Raw genomic sequence first — 22,621 nt, 5'->3', positions numbered from 1 at the left:
TTGAGTGAACTCCGGGAGTTGGTGATGGACAGGGAGGCCTGGCGTGCTGCGATTCATGGGGTCACAAAGAGTCGGAGACAACTGAGTGACTGAACTGAACTGAACTTCTCACAGAGAGCAACATGTGGAAGGTGGGAGGGGAAGATCCTAGCCCAAAGTGAAGAAGGCATTTCTAACCCTCATGTGTGGCAAAGGTGAAGGTAGCGAGTTTCCCGTCACCAAGGGCATGCAGACAGTAGTTGCTACTGCCTTAACTATTACTGTCACTATTCACACACCTATGAGTGCCTCTAGTCTAAACCCATATTGGAGAGCTGTGCCCCTTTCCTAGCATCTCTAACTGTTGGCTTGTGTTATGTTGATGCTACATGTTACAATAATACTGTTGTCTCATCGTGTATTACCTGATTCTAAGAGTCACGGCAGCTTCTATTTTTTTAGTCACTAGGTCGGGCTCACGCAAAGCATTTTCGGGCATGATCTCGTTTGTCCTCACAGCAACTGCATGGGGTGGGCACTGTTACCCTCCCATTTTGTAGGTGATAAAACTGTGACACAGGAGTTAGGGACCCATATGCAGAGCCAAGTGTGACTGTGTTCTGTCTGCCTCTGGGCGCACCCCATGATGTTCTGAGCACTCACTAAGTGCCGGGCCTCTTGCCTGGATAAGGATAAGATTTGACAGGTGCTCTGTGTCCCACTTATCCCAACAGACCTGGGGGCAGGAACTAATTTCTGCCCATTTTGCAGATGGGAAAACAGAGGCCGAGAGTGTGAAGGGGGCTCTGAGCCCCAGTTTTCCTACCTGTGGATCACATCATTGGCGAAACCACACCCTCCTGGGCCTCTGGGTCGTCTCCTGCAGTCAGAGGCACTCCTGCCCCACCGTCCACCCACACAGGTCCTCACCTCATCACAGCCGGAGCACCGGGGCCGCAGGCTCTCGCAGTAATGACGGCCACACCAGGGCGCCCCGTCCTTCCAGAAGTAGATGAGGTCCACCAGCGGCTCGGAGCACTTGGCGCACACGAAACAGGCAGGGTGCCACTGCTTGCTGTAGCCTGCCCTGTCTGAGTAGACCACAGGGCTGTCGGCGGGGGCCACGCCCTTGCAGAGCTCACAGACCTGGAAGGAAGGGTGGGGGCGGAGCCCCAGGACACAGGTCGTCAGGAGTGCATCATGACCCGGGTCCCAGTGTTAACTCCAGTCCACTGCTTCCTGAGTGATCTTGAGCAAGCTACGGTACCTCTCTGTCCTTCAGTTTTCTCACGTGCAACGTGGAATAATACTACTACCTACCTAGCAGGGAGTTGTGAGGACTGAAGTATTTGTTTAGGACAGTGATTCTCACACATTTTGTTCTCAGGGCCTTTAGACTCTTAAAAAATTATTGAGAACCTCCAAGAGTTTCTGTTCATATGGGTTAATAGCTCATGGTATTTACCATATGAGAAATCATAACTTAGGAAAAAGTTAAATAACTACTTATTAATTCATTAAAAATAGGAAACCAACAACATGTCAATATAAATATTTGTAATTATAAATAACTGTGTTTTCCAAAACAGGAACATTGAGTCAGAGTGTGGACTTGTTTACATTTTTGCAGACCTCTAATGACTGGCTCAGTAGAGAATTTCTCACTTCCTGTGACTGCTTTAGCTTTTCATCTTTTGCATTAAGGGGTTTTCTGAGGAATTGAAAAAGGCATTTTTAGATAGCCCTTCCAGATAATTGAACTATTTTTCTTTGCTATTAATCAAAATTTGACAAGTGGCAGTTTCTCAGAAGCAAGTTAATGCAGAGTCTGAAACCATACCAACCAGCCTTTCATCCCTGTTTTCAACATAGTAAAACCCACTGGTCCACTTGCACTTTGAATGAATCTTTTACCTGTGCAGGGTTTGCCTTTTAATAAACTTAAAATTTTAGAAGTTTTCGATTTGCAGAAAAAATTGTACAGCTAGTGCAGAGGATTCTTGCATCTTGCAGACCCCACACCCACCGTCCTGTTTGCTTGGCATCTTACATGAATATGGTGCACTTGTCACAATCAAGTAACCAGTACTGATATGTTATTATTAACTAAAGTCCAAACTTTCTCCAAATGTGCTTAGATTTTACCTAATGTCCCTTTCCTCTTCTGGGATCCCATCCAGGATCCTGCATTACGGATAGCGACCATGTCTCCTCAGGCTCCTCTGGGCTATGATAGTTTCTCAGACTTGCCTTGTTTTTAATAACCGTGGAGGGGTTCTGGTCAAATATTTGGTATTTACCACAGAGGTAAATGGCTGTTCTCATCACATCCTATCCAGACGGCATCCTCAATCTGTAAAATCTTTCCAGTTGTTCTGGAGTTCTCGCCCCCTCCCCAGAACTCCAGTGGTGAAGGTGATACTGGTTGTCATCTCCCAGGGGCAGGTGTATATCCAGTATTATGCGTGGGTGTTTTTACTCCTGCTGCTGCGGCTGCTAAGTCACTTTAGTTGTGTCCGATTCTGTGCGACCCCATAGACGGCAGCCCACCAGGCTCCCCCGTCCCTGGGATTCTCCAGGCAAGAGCACTGGAGTGGGTTGCCATTTCCTTCTCCAATGCATGAAAGTGAAAAGTGAAAGTGAAGTCGCTCAGTCGTGTCCGACCCTCAGCGAGCCCATGGACTGCAGCCATCCAGGCTCCTCTGTCCATGGGATTTTCCAGGCAAGAGCACTGGAGTGGGGTGCCATTGCCTTCTCCGTTTCACTCCTGACTGATACCCTTATGGAAACCCAAGAGAGTTACTTTCCCTTCTCGAGTTATTTTCCTTTTAGGGAGACCTGTATGTCCTGCTCCCTCCCTCCCCCTCCCCCTCACCCCCCAAACAGGGCAGAACCCAGGTTCACAGAGATTCAGTCACTGTCGAGTAGCAACCGTTGACAGGAAGCAAAGCTGGGATTTCAACACGGGCCCAGCCTGACCCCAAAGCCGAGGTTCTTTCTACTCCACTGGGTGGTCTTTCCATCAGTGCTGGCACAGCTGTGGCAAACACAGCTTCTGCCTGTTCTTGTAGGAACCATCAGCTTCAAATGCATCTTACGTTTGAACTCCAGTTTACTGGCATGTTTTTCTGCCCCCAAAGAATTCCATTTTTCACGAGCAGGCCTGTGTTACAGACTGAATGGTTCACCTCCCCCAATTAATATGTTGTAGCCCTAAAGTGTGACTGTATTTGGAGATAGGGCCTTTAAGGAGTTCATTAAGGTTAACTGAGGTCATTAGGGTGGGGTTCTAATCAGACAGGACTTGTGTCCTTAGAAGGAGAGAGACCAGAGATGGCTGGCTCCTTCTGCTGTTCTCTCTGGGTGTACTCACAGGGAAAGCCATGTGAGGAAACACTGAGAAGGGGGCCCTCTACAAGCCAGAATGAGGGGTCTCCCCAGAACCCAATCATGCCAGCACCTTGAGCTTGAACTTTTATCCTCCAGAACTGTAAAAACGCACATTTCTGTTGTTTAAGCCCCCTGGTCTATGATATTCTTTATGGCAGCCCGAGTTGACTAGTACAACATGTACTGTAAAAGCCTGTCTTAATTATCCTACTTTATTTTGAATTTCAAAAAGTTGTAGACATTTATTTTCTCTTTTGCCACAGAAAGTTCTTATGTGATATCACTGATTTTAACTCTTGGCCCATAACACCTAATTAATTGATTACCTGGCCTCTATAGAAATGCTTGTTGACGCATGGCTTGAAATGAACATACTGTCTTACTAAGCACTAATTATATGTCAGCCCAAATAGAGATATTTATTGTTTTGCTATGTAAAGATGAGTAGGCATATAGTCAAAGCCTAAACACTTTGTCTTATTTATATACTTTAATTGCATACTTAATATATTCTTTTAAATGAAGAAATACAATTAAAATGGTGATAATCAGGGAAAGAAAACCAAGTGACAAAATAAGCCCATGTACTGAGAGTGGTCCCTAAGCACAGCCGTGGCTGAGCGCGTGCCCAGATAGGAATGCGTTGGATTAATTAGTCCTGGCTGCCTGACGACGTGCCCTGGACCATACTGGATTTGTGGTTTCATTTACGCCCACAAGAATGATGTGTGTGAGTTCCTCCCCAGAGCGAAACCCTGTCCCTTTGCACATGACTGAGCCCCAGCTCACCTGGAACTCATCAGAGCCTGCCTGTGTATGCCTGCTCCGTCATGTCCAACTGTGCGACCCCACAGACGGTAGCCCGCCAGGCTTCTCTGTCCATGGGATTCTCCAGGCAAGAACACTGGAGTGGGTTGCCATTTCCTCCTCCAGGGGATCTTCCCCACCCAGGAATTGCACCTGCATTTCCTGCATTGGCAGGTGGATTCTTTACCACTGAGCCACCTGTGAAGCCTTATGGGAAAAACAGATAACGCATCCACATTCATTGATTGTCACATCTCTTAAGCATAGCTGCAAAGTGTCAGCTGTCTGGCGAGGGCTGTTTGAGAACCAAGTGAGTTTCCTATCCATCTGTCTTTCCATATTTCACAGAATGAAGTTTCCAGCCCCTGTTCTCCCACACAGAAGGGCTTTCTGGCCATCCATCATGCCTGGTCAGGTATCACCAGGCAACAGCAGTGGGGCTCCCAACTTCAAATTTCCAGCTGTTTTTCTAACACAGAGGTGGGAAAAGGAAGGGATGTAAATCACCTGGGTGTGCCTGGGGCGGGGTGGGCGGGGTGGGGGGAGTGGTGGTGCTGGCAGGTGCCTGCGACCCACAGAAGGAAGCAGGGGGATGTGAGGGGTGCCTCAGATAGGCAGAGAGGCAGTCTGGGGTGATCATGGGTGACTCTGAACTGTGGGTTGGGACCTCACTCTGGAGGTAATGGGGAGCCTGTGCTGGTTCTGGAAGCCAAGAGTGCCGAGTTCTGGTTCATGCCGTGGGAGAATTCTGGGAGCACTGTCTGAAAGGGCTCTGTCAGGGCCTCTTTGGGGAGTGTCTTTTCCCTCATTGTCCCCCAGCATTCCTGCTCTGCACCCCGTTACTACCAGTAGCCAGTCCTTTTTCTTTTAAGCCGATCCTTTTTAAAGAAAACAGCGTCACTGCCATTTTACGAAAACATGATATTTGATTAGTAAGTCCCGTCAACGTGCGTCAGGAACCAATTTCTTCTTGCCTCTGAACTGTTTTCCATGCCCCCTTCCCTGTGGTCTCAAAGGATTAGAGATCTGATAGTGTCCTGGTTCTATCAATCTGGCGGCCCCTCAGCCACCAGGGGCATCCTGGCAACCAGGAGTCCGAAGGCCCAGCCTGCCTGGGTCCCGTGATCCGGGGGCTGCCTTTCTTTCCATAAACTTATTCTATCATCCTCAGTACTGAGGATTACAGTTTCTAAACTGCAGTGAATGCTTGAGGGGGGAGGGGGCTAGCTGTGTGACCTTGGGCAAGTTAACCAACCTCTCTGTGCCTTAGTATTTTCCATCTGTCAAATGGAAAATACTACTAAAGATACTCAGAACATCATAGGCCTGGTACATGGATTAAGTGAGATCCTAGAATAACGAACTTTATAACGGTTCAGTACTAATTAGCTAAAATCTACTGTCATCCCTACCCAGCCCTATTTATAAAAAGCTGAGGCTTAGAGGAGCTAAATCCATTTCCTAAGATGACAACGATGTCTCAGGCAGGATCTGCTTCTGGTTTGGAGGCTTGGGTTCCTTTCAGTAGGACCAAGGGCATGTGGAGTGTGAGGAGGTCATTCCTCCCACCCGCGGGCTCTGTTGTTTTTCCATGTCTGTTCTCTCTATCTGTACAAGGCCAGAGAATTAAGTCAGGCGACTTCCATCCTGTCACTACCCCAGACTCGGCTACAACCAGTCCCTGGCTTGGCAGGCCTGCTCGTCTCCTTCTCCCATCGTACCCCCTCTAAGACCATGCTCTCCGGTTCCAGACAGGGAGGTACAGCACCTCCCCAACCCTGCAGGGTCTGATGAGTAGATCTGGGGGTGGGGAAGGAATTTGCAGACTCCTAGGGGATGCTGGGGTAATCAGGGGACCACAGTTCACGAACCACTGTCATAGAGCATTTAAACATGACCTTATATATATAAACTCAGCAAAAATGACATCACCAGTTAGGTTCAGTTGGCGCAAAAGTCAATTTGAATTCCTGGGATGCTCCAGTTCTATACTGTTCTGAAGAAAGCTCAATATAGTCATTCCCAGGCGATGTCCCCTCTGGAGGAGACAGCGTGGTCCAGTAGAAGTCCTTTGGGACTGGGTTAAAAGGAGCAGAGAAGAACATTGATCATTGGCATGTCAGTGGGTTCTCATTCAGACTTCCAACTGGCTATAATCAGAGCTTCCTCATGGGAATCCGTCCATGTACTGGTTGCCATGTGACCTAGTTTTCAGACTGTCGTCCCTTGGGGAGAGGAGCTGTCGCACAGACCTTTCTTTTCTTTTTTTTTTTTTTTTAATATTTATTTATTTGGTTACTCTGGGTCTTAGTTGCAGCATGTGGGATCTAGTTCCCTGACCAGGGATCAAACCCAGGCGCTCTGCACTGGGAGCATGGATTCTTAGCCCCCGGACCACCAGGGAAGTCCCCAGACCTGTCATAAGTAGAACATACGTGACATTTCTCCCGTGAACATCTCTTCACGCTGAAGGTTCGCCCTGTCCCTGTTCAAACGGTGAAAGCAAGGGTCTAAATGAGAGGCTTTTGTCTATCCCGTACTTCGGGTCTTTGTAAACACCTGCTTTGAGAAAGCGGAGGAGCATGCTAGGTTCAGTTGCCTCGAAAGCTCAGATCCTGTAGGGCTGGGTTCCGCCCACTGTGATGTGTGGAAATGATGCTGGCAGCTCTGTGGACCTTCCTCCCACCAGTGGGTGTCTGATTCCTTTGTTCACACGGGTCCTGCCTTAGTGACTCATTTCTGTAGAACCGAATGTGGCAGACTTGATGCTGTCGATTCCCGAGGCAGATCATAAAAGGCAGCTCAGCTTCCACCAACTCTTCTTTGTGAGTTTTGGTGGGGGCGGAGACGGGGGACTGGGAAAAAATCCTGAGGCCCCCTTTCTAGGGCAACTACGCAGAGAAAACACAGAGATAGAGGGAGAGGCCAAGGCCCCTGCTATGGTTCAGCCCCAGCCTTCTCCGTCTTCCCAGCATCATGGCCGGAGACAGGCTAGCCCGCTGAGCCCTACCCGAACTGCTTATTTGTGAGCAACACAGACATCAGTGCTCTGAGCTGCCGCATCCTGGGGTGGTTTGCTGCGTGGCCCTAGGTAACAGGTCCAGCTCATGCGGGCACGCAGAGTCATTCAGGCTTCCGAAGTGGAAGTAACCAACACACAGCGTTTCAGGAAACAGCAGGTCCAGGCCAGTGGCCCCAGGTCCCACGGCCAGAGAACTACCTCCAGGGATGAGACATGCTAGCCTTCAGAGACAAGTCTGCAGGCCCCGAGAACCTTGCAAACCAGCCACAGCCTCTCCGTCAGGGTGGCCAGCAGTTCTGTCCCAATCATGCCCTTCCCTTCTGGAAGGCTCTTATCCAAAGGTCTCCCCAGTCTAAACTCAGATTACCTCGTGAAAAGCTCACCACTATAACATAGTAAATATTAACACAAGGGCCTTGAATCCAGGCGCTGGCTTCCCTCCAACACAAATACTCAACAATTTATTCATAAACAGCATCTCCCCGTTTCCTCTTATGGCGATTACTCACTATCTTGGCTTTGCAACCTTGTGCATCCCAGAGTAGTTTGGTTCCCCGCCCCGTCTCTCTGCTCTTTCCTGGCCCGGTGTTGTGGCGGGCATCTTCCGCCCACTGTGCTCCGGGCCCCCACACCGGCATCTTCCCCGGCTCCTTCAGGTGCAGACTGCATGGGATGGTGCAGGCGCGGTGGTCAGGGTCCTGGGCTTTTGTACAGAGTCCCAGCATTGCTTCCTCTTGGGGGCACCTTGGATGACTCGGCTGCCTGTCTGAGCCTCGGTGTCCTCCTCTGTGACACAAGGCGGGCCCTGATGCTGGCAAGTACTTAGCCACCCCGTGCTTTGCCTCCCACGTCTTCTCAGCCCAGGTGCTTGGGGAGGGGGCGCTCTGCCAAGCGAGGTAGAATGTCAGGTGTGTAACCAAGTCTCCCTCACTGGTGGTCTGCTGAAGGGGGAGGTGGGAGCCACAAAGTCTTCTTAAATGCTACACTTGGAAGAGAGACTGTCAGCCTGGGGTGTTCTTGGTCCCCCTTTGACAAGCGTGTCCTTACAGAGGGAGAGTAGGGACAAGGTTCATGTGTGGCCATCTCCACTGCAGCAGCCTCACATGGTGCCCAGGCCCCCTGGGAGCTCTGGAAGTCGGGGAGCTCCCATTGTTTGGAGTCCGTGCGGGGTTTGGGGTGAGCCTGGCCCGCGTTCCAGTTCTGGCTTCAGCACTCACCAGTTAGACGACTAGCTAGGGGAGGGTCTATTTTGTCGAGTAATTCTTAGAATTGAATAAAACAGCCATGAGAAGCCCCTGGCGTGGTGCTTGGCACGACATAGGTCGTCAGTGAGTGGCAGACGACACCACCCTCCATGTCATCATTGTCACGGAGTAACCTCCAACAGGAAAATAAAAGCCCTGTTTTAGTCAATGGACTATTACGCGGCCCACTTCAAGGGGGGCAGGGCGGGGCAAGATACTTGTGAAGCCTTATGTGGCAACACGGAGAAGTATTTATAGTATCAAAAGTGGGATGAAAGGAATTTTCTGTGGAAAAGAAAATCTCCTTTAATGTCATTAAAATATCTCTGCCGTAAAGGAGGAGGCAGGCGGATGTGGAGGAGCCTGGTAACCATGGCAACTGGGAGGGCTGCCTCTTGGGCCTTTGACCCTCGGTCCTCAGCTCAGATGGGGCTCTTAGGCATGGGGTGGTGGTTTCAAGTGTGCAGAGAGAGACTGGCTCTCCTGCCAGCCCACAAGCCAAACATCTGCTCTGACCAAGCTTTGGAAGTCCCTTGCCCACAAATATGTCCCCGTCAGGCCTGGAGTTGGGCTGAGCTGCCAGCTGCTGTAAGTTTCCATCTGCGAGGCCGGCTCACGGGAGGGAGGGGACCCAGGCCTCCGGTCCCTCCTCTGTGCATTCTTGTGGGGAAACGGGGTCGGGGGAGGTCCACTGTCATTTGGGACCTGAGGAACACATCTTTACGACTTCCAGAAATGTCTTCGCTTCTTTCAGTCTGTTCTCCTTTTAATCTTCTCTGGGGCCGTGGCCTGGCCTGTGAGGCAGGAGCTGGGGGGCTCCTGGCAGGAATGAAAAATACGGAAGGGCGGAGATGACATTAAATGCTATGTCCTGGCTTGCTTGCTTCTTTCTTCGGTTACAAGTTTGGGGTGTAGAGAAGGGAGGAAATTCCTGGGCAGGATGACCATGCCCAGGAAATCTGTATATTTAATTTCTGAGAACATATCCAGTAGGCTCTGTAAACGCAGGGCAATGGTCTGGTAGAGCCGTTCACGGTCAGTGCGTCAAGGTCCGGTGTCTGTGGGATCCATCCAGGTGGGAGGGGTTTGGAGCTGGATGCGGGGCCCTGCCGTGCGGCTGTGGAGTAGTCCAGGCTGCTGGGGTGGGCAGCTTCCTGACCATGGGATGCTTCAAAGCCCCCAAGACCCCTGGGAACCCATGGCAGGTGGGATTGGAGTGGGGCAGACAAGCTCTTCCCTTGTTCCTGACTTGCCCCCAAATTCTTTGCTGTCTGGGCTGTGAGTCCACACATCGCCTCTCACCCCAACAAACAGAAGTCCCCGCGCCTTTGCTTTGTCCCCACTCTGCCGAGACCACCCAGGGCTAGTGACGCAGAAGGACCTGGGCTGGAATCTCACTAGCAAACCAGTTAACCTCTCCGTGCCTCAGACTCCACATCTGTAAAATGGGTATAACAACCCCACCCTCTCTCACTGGTTGTTTGGGTGATTCAAAGAGATGAATGAGACTGCTGTGCAATGCCAGCCCCCCTCCTCACTCCACGCACAACTCAGGGAGAGAGAGAGGGAGGCTGAATATTGGGGGGTTTACTTGGCCTCAGTGATTTAAAGGGCCTGCTTTCAGAGTGACAGCTGACAAGCTGGTACCTGGGATTTTCCTTTGTGACTTTTCCTCACGAAGAGGGCTGACTCTTATGGTCATTTCCCATGCTGCCACCTCTCCTAAGCACAGAGTCAGAGTGGCACTTCCAGGGACCCGCTGCTCCTGCCATGCCGCCGCTCTCCGGCTTCACCCAGCACTCAGCCCGTGGGCAGGGATTCCATACGGATGACTCCGAACAGGCTTTGGCAGGAATGCTCCTCTGGTCTGGTCAGTCTGGTGGAGGAAGGAGTCGGCAGTCCGACCCTGGGGTCACTGCGGTCCAGGCTCCTCCCAAGGTTTCCAAGGTAACAGGCTACCCAGCCTCAGGACGGAGCCGAGTGAGCGCCGGGGAGGACCACCGTGGGGTGCAGGCTGTGGAGGCTCTGAGGGTGGGGCTCCTGGCCTCTGGCTGCTGAGAGCAGAGTGTTGTGAGCTCCCGGCTGGGGCGATCAGGGCCGGGAGAGAGCGGGGGGCTGTATTATCTGCAAGTGTTCCCTGAACTCCCCGTGGGCAGTTCAAAGAATTCGAGAGTGCTGACAGTGTTCTCAAAGCTGGACGCCCGAAGCCGGGCAGGGGGAGGCCACACACGTCTAGAACACGCCCATGTTAGCATCTCACGGACCCTCATTGGCGATATCGTTTTGGCTGAGCTTATACATCAGGTCATTTTCAACCCTCTATAGCAGTGGTTCTCAAAGGGTGGCCCCCAGCCCAGCATTGGCATCAGACTGGAGACTTGTTGGAAATGCTGAGTCTTAGGCCCCACCTGCACCCACCAGTCTGGGGTGGGACCCAGCCCGCTGGATTTTAGCCAGGGTGCCAGGTGCTTTTAGACATTGCCATAGTCTTCTGAAGGCTCTGAGAAGTCCAGCCTGAAAGAAACCCTGATGTCCCCTTTACACGGCCATGTGGCCCTTTAATAGCTTCATATCCATGAGCTTTCTGGGCAATAAGCTTTGGGAAACAGGAAGATGGGCTTGGGGGCTGACAGAGGTTGGTTTGAACCCCACAGCCTCACCTCCTGTGGCTGGGAGCTCTACATCAGATGCTCCCTGCTTAGCACTGTCCTTGGTTCAGCAAAGGCCAGCAACAGCACTGACGCTCACCATCAGGATGACGAAGCGTGGTGTGTTACAGTCGTAGCTCCAGTGTACTGCATGTCACATGTCCTTCTTTTTGCCTCCTCTTTCACACATCACTGATTTGGAATGTCAGTTCTATGCTTCCTCCCTGTACCCAGGTTCTTAGGTTGAATGCCCCGATGGATTCTAGCCAAGTTCATTTCCCTCCTCAGGGGAGCTAAAGTCAGATTTGTGCCTGACATTTGGCTTTGGAGGCTGTCCTGCTGCCCTTTTATGAGAACAAGGGGAGCCCGGCACACAGGCCGGCCAGCACCCACGTCTCCTTGATATGCTGCCCCCTGGGTTGGGGCTGCCAGGGACACACAGTCTACAGCCTATTAGTTACCTTAATAGAATTTGCTCCCTGGCTTTGAGGAGATAAACACTGAGTTAAATACAGATAACAGGCAGGGTTCTATAGTCAGCATAACACAGTAGAAAGAGTATCAGATCCGGAGTCTGACCACCCCACTCTCCCCCAGAAACGATGGGGCCTCAGACAAGCTACCTATTTTCTCTGAATCCCTGAGTCCTCACCTGCAACACATGTGTGCAAAGAGTCATGTCTGACTCTTTGCAATGTCGTGGACTATAGCCCACCAGGCTCCTCTGTCCATGGGATTCTCCAGGCAAGAATACTGGAGTGGGTTGCCATGCCCTCCTCCAGGGGATCTTCCTGACCCAGGGATTGAACCCGCCTCTCTTGCCTCTCCTACATTGGCAGGTGGAGTCTTCACCACTTGCGACACCTGGGAAGTCCCACCTATAATACAGGGTTGTGAAATCCACCCACCAGGTAACGGTCTGCATTAATCCGAGACCTGAAAGTGGTGAACGTAGCATGTAGCACACAGAAGATGATCAAGGCATGTAAACTTGAAATCTCATTGTCCTCTCAAGCAAAACAGCCACCCAAGTGGTCCCCATCTTTAGAGGATCAATTTAGTTTCAACATTCATTCATTCATGCATCACATAATTATCAAGCACCTTCTCTGTATATTATATCAGTGGTACCTGCTGCAGAGATGGGGTGGTTTGATTTGTAGCCCTCAGTTACAGAGACAGACAAGACAGGACCTCAGTGTCTAGAGGGGGTAACGGATGTGAGTCCAGTAGTGACACAATTAGTTATCTAATGAAGATCAGGTTTAGGAAAAGGAAGGGGCTATGGTGCTGGAGAAGACTCTTGAGAGTCCCTTGAACTGCAAGGAGATCAAACCAGTTAATCCTAAAGGAAATAAATCCTGAATATTCATTGGAAGGACTGATGCTGAAGCTCCAATACTTTGGCCACCTGATGCGAAGAACGGACTCATTGGAAAAGACCCTGATGCTGGGAAAGATAGAGGGGAGGAGGAAGATGGGGAGACAGAGGATGAGATGGTTGGGTGGCATCATCGACTCAATGGACACAAATTTGAACAAACTCTGGGAGACAGTGAAGGACAGGGAAGTCTGGCGTGCTGCAGTCCATGGGGTTACAAAGAGCTGGACACGACTTAGCGACTGAACAACAACTATAAGGGAAGGAAAAGTCTGTCTTCCCTAACCAGCTCAACCCACCACTATCACCTTCCTGTGCATTCCCTATTTACTGTCTGGTCTTGTTTAAATGCTTCTAAAGTGTCAGAGCCATTTCCTAGAGCTGGCTGTTGCCAAGGACCTGGGATCTTAGGCTGCCTCTGCCCTACTTCCACGCTGTCCAAACATGTGGAATCCAGGATGAAATACGTTCTCAGATCAGCATTTCTCTCCTGGGAATGGCAACTGGGAGATGTCACAGACTTAAAGAAGCTGCCTTCCAATTTGGAATTCCACAGTACTTAGTTGTTAAGAGGCGATGGCTACTGGAGGGTGGATAGAGAGCAGGGCTGGGTAGGGGGCTGGTGTCTGAAAACATGGTCACTGCATGTAATTTTTAAAAATCAATTCCTGGGGTGTGAATTCTTCCTGAGAAACAGGTCTTTTCAACACCAGCACTAATTTGTGCTAAGGAAAATTAGTTTCATTCTTTTGTCTCCAAGTTCATCGGATGGCAATCCCAAATGAATGTGCCCATGGGGTGGGCGTTGGAAATGCAGGACGCAGGTTTCGGATAGCAAGTGTGAGTTACAGAGAAGAGAAACCCCTGCTTGATGTAGTGACAGCATCATTTGGGTGGGCATTTCCCTGGGGTTCCTGGCTCACGTGGGTGACTCTTGCCTGTTGCCAGCAAGGCAGGTGATTTGCTTGATGGATTGGGACTCATATTTCCAAATGTCACGTAGAGTCACAGGGCCTCTTGACTGATGGGGGTTGGGGTTGGGGGTCCCATGAAACTTAGCAGATAGCCCCACGTGGCCCCCAGTCTCAAGCCCACCACTGTTCTCTATGGCCCTTGGAGTAAAGTCCTAAGTCTATGACATCCCAGTATGGGGACAGGGTCCTCTGCTTGTTTAATTTCCTGGATCTCAGCAGACAGTACAGGCTAATGGATCCTTGAGTGATGGATGGATGGAGTGCATGACTCTTCAGGAAATGTGCCTCTGCTGATCTTGCCAGCCCCCCAGTACCACACCATCAGCCACCTGGCACTTCATTCAGTCCTTTGACTGTGCTGTGCTCTGAGACTCTCACCTCTTTTAGGGCATGCTCACCTCTTGAAGGCAACACAGGCATCCCCTGAAGAGCCCAAAGGCCTGGGGGACTCCTAGTGACTCTTGCAAGGCCAGAGGGGGCCTCCCCTCCTCCCCCAAGCCCACCCTCACCATTGAGCAAGGAGAGATGCCCTTTCTCTGAGCTGGTGGGGTCTGCTTGTCTGTGACCGCCTCTGGACCATGACCATAGATGGATGCAGGAATGAAGGAACAGGGCCTGGAGCTGGGGCCCTAACCCTGCAGCCCTGACCTGGGCATTTTCATCCAGACCCGAGGCATGAATGGATGGATGGACGGAGGGGTGGGAGAGACTTACGTATTCCTTGGACGGGTCACCGATGCTGCCGTTGGTGGTCGGGGGCGCGGTCTCGGCTCCCTCAGGCTTCTCCTGCTGCTTCCCCTCCTCCTTGGGCAAGCCGCCCTGCCCGGGGAGGGCCACCTCGCCCACACCTAGGGCCTCACTCTTATATTGCTTCACAAACTCTTCCATCACTTTCAGCTCGTTCTCCAAAAGTCCACGGCAGCGAGAGGGGTCCTGGTCGTAGATGGGGAGCTGGTGCATGAGCTGGCGCCGGCGGTAGAGGGCGCCCTCGGTGCCGGTCACCGGCTGCTTCTCCTTGGGGATGAGCTCCATGTACTGCAGGCCCTGGGGAGGGGGAGACCCAGCACCGTGATTCCCATGCACCCGGGCATGGGAGATCTGAGCCCTGGCAAGACCTGTGGTTTCCTGCAGATTTCTGGAAAACCCAAGGATTAGTCTCAAGGAAGAAAAGGGGTGAATCTTTGGGGAACACCCAAGGGAGGCCTGAACAAGCTTCCACTCTCCCCCAAGTCATAACCACAGCTTCACATGCTTGATGAGAATGGGATAATTTCAGTAGACTTTCATTTTAGATCTGCCGGCTCTGCAACATGGATTTTGTTTCCTTAAAAACTGAAGATTTTTACCTCGTTTACCTCATGGCAATGCTTCTCATTAAAAAAAAAAAAAATCTCATTTAAAATCGCTTTTCTTAGCAAAGTATAATTAAATCCTTATAGGCAGAAGGCATTTCATGGTTTATTAATTTTAAAATATGCAAAGGCCCCTTCTAATAGTAGAATCGACAAGGTCTCAGGTCAATAACATTTCCACACCGATACGGCTGGGATAGATGGTAGACCATCTGACTATAAATATGGCCATGGATAACCGTCCGATTGGCCTTTCATTAGTTTGCTGGCTTGCTTTTCTTTAAAATGAGTAGAAATCTTACACTCGGGTGGGTCCCAGGTATGGGGAGATAAAGGTCAAGGCCACACAGCTTGAGAAAGTGTGAAACGCAAATTGTTTATACTCTGCTACTGTTTCCCACCTCTGTGCCCAACCCTGACCCTAACCCTCCCGCCGGATGGCCTGATGCCCATGGCCCGTGGCTGCTGCCTTCTGTGGAAGCATTGACTGGTGCCAGGATGCCCAGGCCCTGGATTTCTGTGTGGCTCCCACCTTCTAGGGCCTGCACCCCTCCCTGCTTGACTTTATAAATCAACCCTGTGGTTGAGACCGTGTGTGTGACCTGCAGAGCTAAGGGGTGCCTGGCTGGCATCCTGGAGACAGAGACCTACTTTTCCTGTTGCAGCTTAAAGCCCCAGCTGGGTACCAGCTCTCTGCCTTTGCACTGACAAGGCCCCAGCCTCTGGTTGCTGCTGGTGTGTGTTTTGTGATCCTGGCTGGCTTGAGGCCTATGCTACCACTCCCTACTCACTCACACATGGCAGACATTAATAATCAACCCCAATGAGGGTGTCAGAACCCACCTCAGCATAGGTCTCAGACAGTTGCCATCATTGGCATGGACTTGGGAAGAGGGCGATGGAAAGAGAGATTGGGTCAGAATCAGCAGTCTCTCTAGGAAGCCAACCAAGGTCATGTTCCCAAAACCTTTAGCAAGAGGCCTTTTCTCAGATCAGTTGGGAAGACTGCTTTAGGTCCTAAACCAATCTTTGGTGTAAGACTGGATGACTTTTCTGAATCATTTGGTGCTTTGCCCTCTGGTGGAGAATTCTTGGGGAAGAGGTTCCCAGAATCAGGCTTTACCAGGAGACAAATCAAAGATCAGAGAGAAAAGTGGAGGATAAAGGTGCTCTTTCCCAGGGTTGGGCAGGAGGAGACACATGGACTCTGAGGTCAGAAGGCCCAGTCCCGATTTTGCTTTTCCTGATCTTCTCCAGCTGTCAGACAAGGACAGTAAATGGGCTTCACATTCCATGCAAATCCTGGTCAGTCCTGGCAGCCTAGAGTGCGGTGTTGAGAAGGATGCTGAGGTCCAATAGGGCTCAGTGGGAAACGGATCAGTGGGAGGCTGAGCAGTGGTGTCTGCCCTGGGTTCAGGGGCAGACGATGCACACGAGACTGCCAGGCCTGCATGGACTCCCCCCCAGGCTCTGTTTGCTCCTCTGTAAAATGCGAGCAGTAATGCACCCCCTCCCCCAGATGGCTCAGATGGTAAGGAATCCGCCTGCCAATGCTGGAGACCTGGGTTCTTCTATCCCTGGGTCGGGAAGATCCCCTGGAGTAGGAAATGGCAACCCACTTCAGTATCCTTGCCTGGGAAATCTCGTGGACAGAGGACCCTGGCGGGCCACAGTCCATGGGGTTGCAAAGAGTCAGACACAACTGAGCCACTAACACTTTCCGTGCATGTATAGCTCTTAGCATAGCGCCTGGCTCACAGTATGTACTCAGTAAATACTAGCAATTAGGTTTATCATGACTTTAGTCTTTAAAAGCTCAAGCATTTCTCTGGTTTTTATTCTGGTTGGGAAGGGTGATAAAGAGCAAGATTCAGGCCATTTCCAAAATGTAATCTGTCCCGATCACTTGGTAATTTAAGGAAAAGTCGGAAGGGTGAGTGGGAGGAAAGTCATCCAATCTCAGAAATGCGACTTGCTCAGGCAGGCCAGACACAGGGCAGACAGAAGGGCCTTTATCCCGTGCGGTTTTATGAGCCGGCATTAATCACGGCCCGACGATGCCTTCCTCTGATTAGGCTGGGGCCGAAGCATTTGAGGTTTTCACCAGCCAGTTCCTGTCGCCCACAGCCGGCTCTTTTATGAGCTTCTTGCTTTAGTTTCCACTAACATCTTGAAGACCCAGTGATGGTTCACCCAGGCCCAGGCGCTGGAGGCAGACCTGTTTTCGGAACCACCGGAACCCGGCACTGCTGTTGTTCAGTGCCTCCCTCTGTGGCCCCCGACCTGCCCCTGCCTACCCCCTCATGCTGGCAAAGGGCAGTGAACCATTCTGTGTCCCCTCACAGGTAAACTGACCCCTACCTCACCGGGTGGCTAAGCTCAGGCACCTCATGCATGCTGAAATGTTCTTTGAAAGTATGCTTCTCAAAAAGCAAAGCTTAAAAAAACAAAACAAAACTTTGTCTCTCTTTGCTTTATCTAGAAGGGATTTCTGCACCCCTCCTCCCTTAAACTCCAGGCTTGAACCTTCTATGGTAAAGAATCAAGGTTTGTTTTGGGGTTCTGTTGGGTGGTTTGGATTGCAGGACAATCTGTGGGCTCACTGTGCCTGGTGAGATGGTTCTCAGGCCACAGGAGGCTGTGCACACGAGAGCTTTGTTTGGCCATCACGCACTTGGGTGTCAGTTGCCTCAGAGGTTCCTGATATTTATTCTCAATTCCTGCACTTCTGTTTGTGGGCCAGTCACAAGGGTTTTTACGGAGCAGGTCCAGCCCGCTCACTGACCACACGTGGTGGGTCACTGGCTGGGAGGTCACGTGGGCACAAACACTCATCAAGCCCGCTGCACGCTCTGCGCGGTATGAGGCGAAGGATGCACCATGCACAGGACACGTGTGCGCATGCTCTGGGTGATAATGAAGCAAAGGCTTGCATGAGGCAAGGACAGCTTGAAATAAGAGCTTCTAAGGATATACCTATGGCTGTTCATGTTGAGGTTTGACAGAAACAGCAAAATTCTGTAAAGCAATTATCCCTAAATAAAAAATAAATAAAAGAGCTTCTAAGGAGACCATGGAGAATGGAGAGAGAGAGAGAAAATTCTAGTGGGATGAGTGACGTCAACTGTAGATGGGGTAGTGTGGTGAGGCCCGTCTGAGGCTTGATTGACAGAAGGACCCAGCTATACAGAGAGCCAGGAAAGGATGTTTCAAGTAGAGGAAACAGCATGTGCAAACCCTGAGGAGGGCAAGAGCCTAGAGTGGTCCAGGGCAGGAAGGCAGGAGGTCAGCGCACTGCCCGGTACTGAGTGAGGGTGCAAGGCAGGAGCTGCGGGAGAAGCCTGCAGGGCCAGGGCCGCACAGGACTGGAAAGGCACTTCTTTTCTCCCAGGAGGGATGGGATTCAATAGCAGGTCTGCATTGCTAACCTTGTAGGGCTTTTTAAAATCTCATTAACCTGTAGAAATCACCTAGGTCCTTGCTATTTCAGATGTGGTCTAGGAGCTGGCAGCCTCAGCATGACCTGGGAGCTTGGCACGCCATCCCTGAGCCTGCTGGATGTGTTTCTGCAAGCTCTCCAGATAGTTTCTGCACTTGTGGAAATTTGAGGGGCACTAGTCCACTGCTCTGGGTCTTGAAGGGGCCTGCATGGGATGCTACCTGGGGCTTCATTTAAATTCTCATGTCTCATGATTCTGACCCTGCTGTCTGGAGCTTCCCAACTTAATTGTCTGGGGTAAGGCTTGTTCACGGGGACCTTCCTTGGGTCCTTTTAGTTGGAAGCTGAAGGGGGATGACTTGTGCAAATCACCTGCTCTCTCTAGGCTTTGTCCTTCTCTGGGTGCCATTTCCCCAGAGTTATGTAAAGTAAAATGGCATAACTCCCTTCTAAGCCCAGGAGTTAGGGAGAAGAGAGGAGGGTTCCTGTGTTCTCCCCTAGGCTTGCAAAAGGCACATCCCAGATCACTTTGAGGGAAAATGAACAACTTGCGGATGAAGAAAAGCACTCTGAGAATTCTGAAGGATAAAGCATCCTCTATTCAGAAGCAGAGAGCCCAAAGGGAACCATAAGCAACTGTGTACTGCAGCTGGAATTCCCATGAACACCTCTACCCATTTCATGGATGAGGAAAAATGAGGCCCAGATAGTTTTCACTTCAAGATCCCAGAGGTAGGAGCAGCTATGAAACCATAGCTATTCCTACCATTCTTATAACCTTGCACCTGTGTTCCCTTGTCTTTGACATTCAGGAACCCATGGCATGACTCCTATTTACAAGAGAAGGGAAATAACCACTTGGTTGCAGGAAGCTGCCTTACCAGTTTCTGGGTGACTCCAGGGGGAGCCCACTCGTAGGTGATGGTGTCAAAGGTGGGATCTTTCCCTGTGGCAATGGGGTTGGTCATGATCATCCGGTTCCTCTTGTAAATCCGGATGCCGTCCCCGCCTTTCACCCGGGCTGTGAGTGTGGAATACTTGGAGTCCATCAGCAAGCGGCCAATTTTCCGATCGTCTTCCAGGTCAGAGCTCAAGCAGTGGTCCTCTTGGCTGCATTTGCATGACTTGCATATTTTCCTGAGGGGTGGGATGGGGACAAGTGAGATCAACCTCCAGAAAAGAGAGGCAGAGTCTCCCGCTGGCAGCATCTACGCTTTGGAAAGCAAGCGCAAAGTTTAACTTTAGTAACTTGAAAAGGTTAGCAGCAGACAAATGGTAACTGGAGACCAAAAGGCCTTTGGAATCAGCACCTCAATCTGTCTCTGGGGAATTTGGTATGACTTTTGTTGGTAAAAAGAACAGCACAATTTTTCTCTTGAGAAATTTTCCACCACATTGGGGTGGCAAAGGCTGGTTCATCATTAGAGATGTTCTAGGTCAGGAATCTTCACAGCCTGTGGGCTGAACCTGGCCCACAACTTGCTTCTGTAAATAAAGTTTTATTGGAACACAGCCATGCCTATTCATTTACTGTGGTCTGTGGCTGCGTTTGGGTGGCAGCAGCAAGTGAGTAATTACAAAAGAGATCAGAGGCCTCCAGAGCCTAAAATATCTGCTATCTGGCTCTTTATTTTAAAAAGTCTGCTGATTCTTGCTGTAAAGAATTATTGAAATTGTCTCCCAAGATTCATGAGTCTCAGAGCTTCAGCAATTTGTAAACACTTTAGCACTCATCCTGAAGTTAAAATACAGCTGGAAGTTTTCTTCAAGAAACTGGTGGACAGGACTTGGGGGGAAAGAGGATGAGCCTAAACCCCTCGGGCTGGAGAGATTGACATCTATTGGCAAGGCTTCGTCTTGGGGTTGGAAGAAGAAAAGCGTCCTGGGGAGGCTTCATAGGCTGACTTGAAAGCCTGATGCTTCCCTCTGACAATTAAAAACAAAAGCAGTTGGCAGCTTTGTGTCATGCTGTTAAGGTTTAGCTATCCAGAATTCCCAGAGTGAGAGGAAAAGCGCTCCCCTCCCTTCCTGGCCGGGTCCCCTTAGGCAGGCTCCATCTCAGATGCCGGAACACACGCGATGTAGAGCTTGTTAGGTCAAGTGAGCTGCATCACAACCTCGGTGGGGCGGGGCGGGGCTCAGTGGGGAGATGTCAGGGCAGTTGCCTGAGCGCTTCACAGCCAGGCGTGCTCAGAGGAAGCCTCCCTTTCTCTTCGAAATGCAGGAGATTGATGTATTTAATCAGTTAGCACAAATTTTGATTGTGGGGCTCTGGGAAGCTTACCTTGATGCTCTACATCAGCATCTGACTGCAACCACGGTCAGAACTGTCCCCAGGGGGCATTTGGCAATATCTGGAGACACTTTTTTTTTTTTAATTATTGGAGTATAGTTAATTTACACTGTTGTGTTTCTGCTGTATGGCAAAGTGAATCAGTTATACATATGGATGGGCATATATCCACTCTCTTTTTTTTTTTTAAAGATTCTTTTAGATTCTTTTCTCATATAGGCCATTACAGAGTACTGAGTAGAGTTCCCTGTGCTATACAGCAGGTTCTTATTAGTTATTTATTTTATACATCATAGTGTGTATATATCAGTCCTAGTATCCCAATTTATCCCTCCCCCAACCTTATCCCCAGGTAATCATAGTTTGTTTTCTACATCCGTGACTCTATTTCTGTTTTGTAAATAAGTTCATTTGTACCTTTTTCTTTAGGTTCCACATATAAGCAACATCATATGATATTTGCCTTTCTCTGTCTGGTTTACTTCATTCAGTACAACAATCTCTAGGTCCGTCCATGTTGCTGCAGATGGCATTATTTTGTTCTTTTTTATGGCTGAGCATGGAGACATTCTGGAGAAGGAAATGGTAACCCACTCCAGTGTTCTTGCCTGGAGAATCCTGTGGACAGAGGAGCCTGGCAGGCTACAGTCCATGAGGTCGGAAGAGTCAGACATGACTCAGCGACTAAACCATGGAGACATTTTTGATTGTCCCAGTGGGGGGCTCTGGTGTCTGGGTTACTGCTAAACATCTTACAATACACAGGACAGCTCCCTCCACAGCAGACAACCATCCAGCCCCTACTGTTGGTAGTGCTGAGGTGGAGAACCCCTAGCCTGATATGAAGAGAAGGAGGCCCCATCGCAGCCTTCAAGGAGACTGCAGTGGGGATGGGAGAGAGAGAGAAGATCAGGTGGAAACTGTAACGTAAGGTAGAATCAGGTTGGGCCATGCAAGTTGCATACACTCTGAGGTGGTTCTGCTGCCTGGACCAGTTCCCCCGAGAAGTCAGGATGTGGCACATGGAAAAGTGCTCATCGGTGATGAGTTTGGAGGACAGTGGGCTATAGAAGGTTAAACACATTTCTTCAGTGCAAGGCTTGCTTCTTGTTTTTAACGCACGGTGTGCAGTGTGGTGTTCAGGAGAAGAGAAGGAAGCCTTTTAAGCATTATTTGGGGAGAAGCTTCCAGTTTGCATTCAGTGGGCTGCCATTTCAGTCAGTTCAGTTCAGTCACTCAGTCATGCCCGACTCTTTGCGACCCCATGGACTGTAGCATGCCAGGCTTCCCTGTTCATCACCAACTCCTGGACCTTGCTCAGACTCGTGTCCATCGAGTCAGTGATGCCATCCAACCATCTTATCCTCTGTCATCCCCTTCTCCTCCTGCCTTCAGTCTTTCCAGCATCAGGGTGTTTTCCAGTGACTCGACTCTTCACATCAGGTGGCCAAAGTACTGGAACTTCACCTTCAGCATCAGTCCTTCCAATGAATATTCAGGACTGTTTTCCTTTAGGATTGACTGGTTTGATTTCCTTGCAGTCCAAGGGACTCTCAAGAGTCTTCTCCAACACCACAGTTCAAAAGCAACACATCTTTGGCGCTCAGCTTTCTTTATGGTCCAATTCTCACATCCATACATGACTACAGAAAAAAACCATAGCTTTGACTATACAGAACTTTGTTAGCAAAGTAACGTCTCTGCTTTTTAATATGCTGTCTAGGTTTGTCATAGCTTTTCTTCCAAGGAGCCAGTGTCTTTTAATTTCATGGCAGCAATCACCATCTGCAGTGATTTTGGAGCCCCAAAAATAAAATCTGTCACTTGTTTCCATTGTTTCCCCCTCTATTTGCCATGAAGTGATAGGACCAGATGCCATGATCTTAGTTTTTTGAATGTTGAGCTTTAAGCCAGCTATTTCACTGTCCTCTTTCACTTTTATCAAGAGGCTCTTTAGTTCCTCTTCACTTTAAAGTGGTGTTATTTGCATATCTGAGGTTATTGATATTTCTCCTGGGAATCTTGATTCCAGCTTGTGCTTCATCCAGCCCGGGATTTTGCATGTCATTTGGGACATGTTAAAATCGACACG

The 22,621-nt window shown here is 50.1% G+C and overlaps 1 protein-coding gene across 1 annotated transcript in view; it reads right to left on the bottom strand.

Moving 5' to 3' along the window:
* LMCD1 (LIM and cysteine rich domains 1) overlaps nucleotides 1–22,621 on the bottom strand; it is a 57,066-nt gene that overhangs the window by 1,852 nt on the left and 32,593 nt on the right. Inside the window, exons 3-5 of the mRNA XM_027522516.1 lie at nucleotides 19,118–19,373; nucleotides 14,160–14,489; nucleotides 910–1,125 (exon numbers count right to left, since the gene is read on the bottom strand). Of these exons, the coding sequence (XP_027378317.1) occupies nucleotides 910–1,125; nucleotides 14,160–14,489; nucleotides 19,118–19,373 (802 nt within the window). The remainder of the gene's footprint in view (nucleotides 1–909; nucleotides 1,126–14,159; nucleotides 14,490–19,117; nucleotides 19,374–22,621) is intronic.

This window comes from Bos indicus x Bos taurus, chromosome 22 (genome assembly GCF_003369695.1).
Source record: "Bos indicus x Bos taurus breed Angus x Brahman F1 hybrid chromosome 22, Bos_hybrid_MaternalHap_v2.0, whole genome shotgun sequence".
In the NCBI taxonomy this organism is placed as follows: Eukaryota; Metazoa; Chordata; class Mammalia; order Artiodactyla; family Bovidae; genus Bos; species Bos indicus x Bos taurus.
This window is presented reverse-complemented; position numbering and strand designations above follow the sequence as displayed.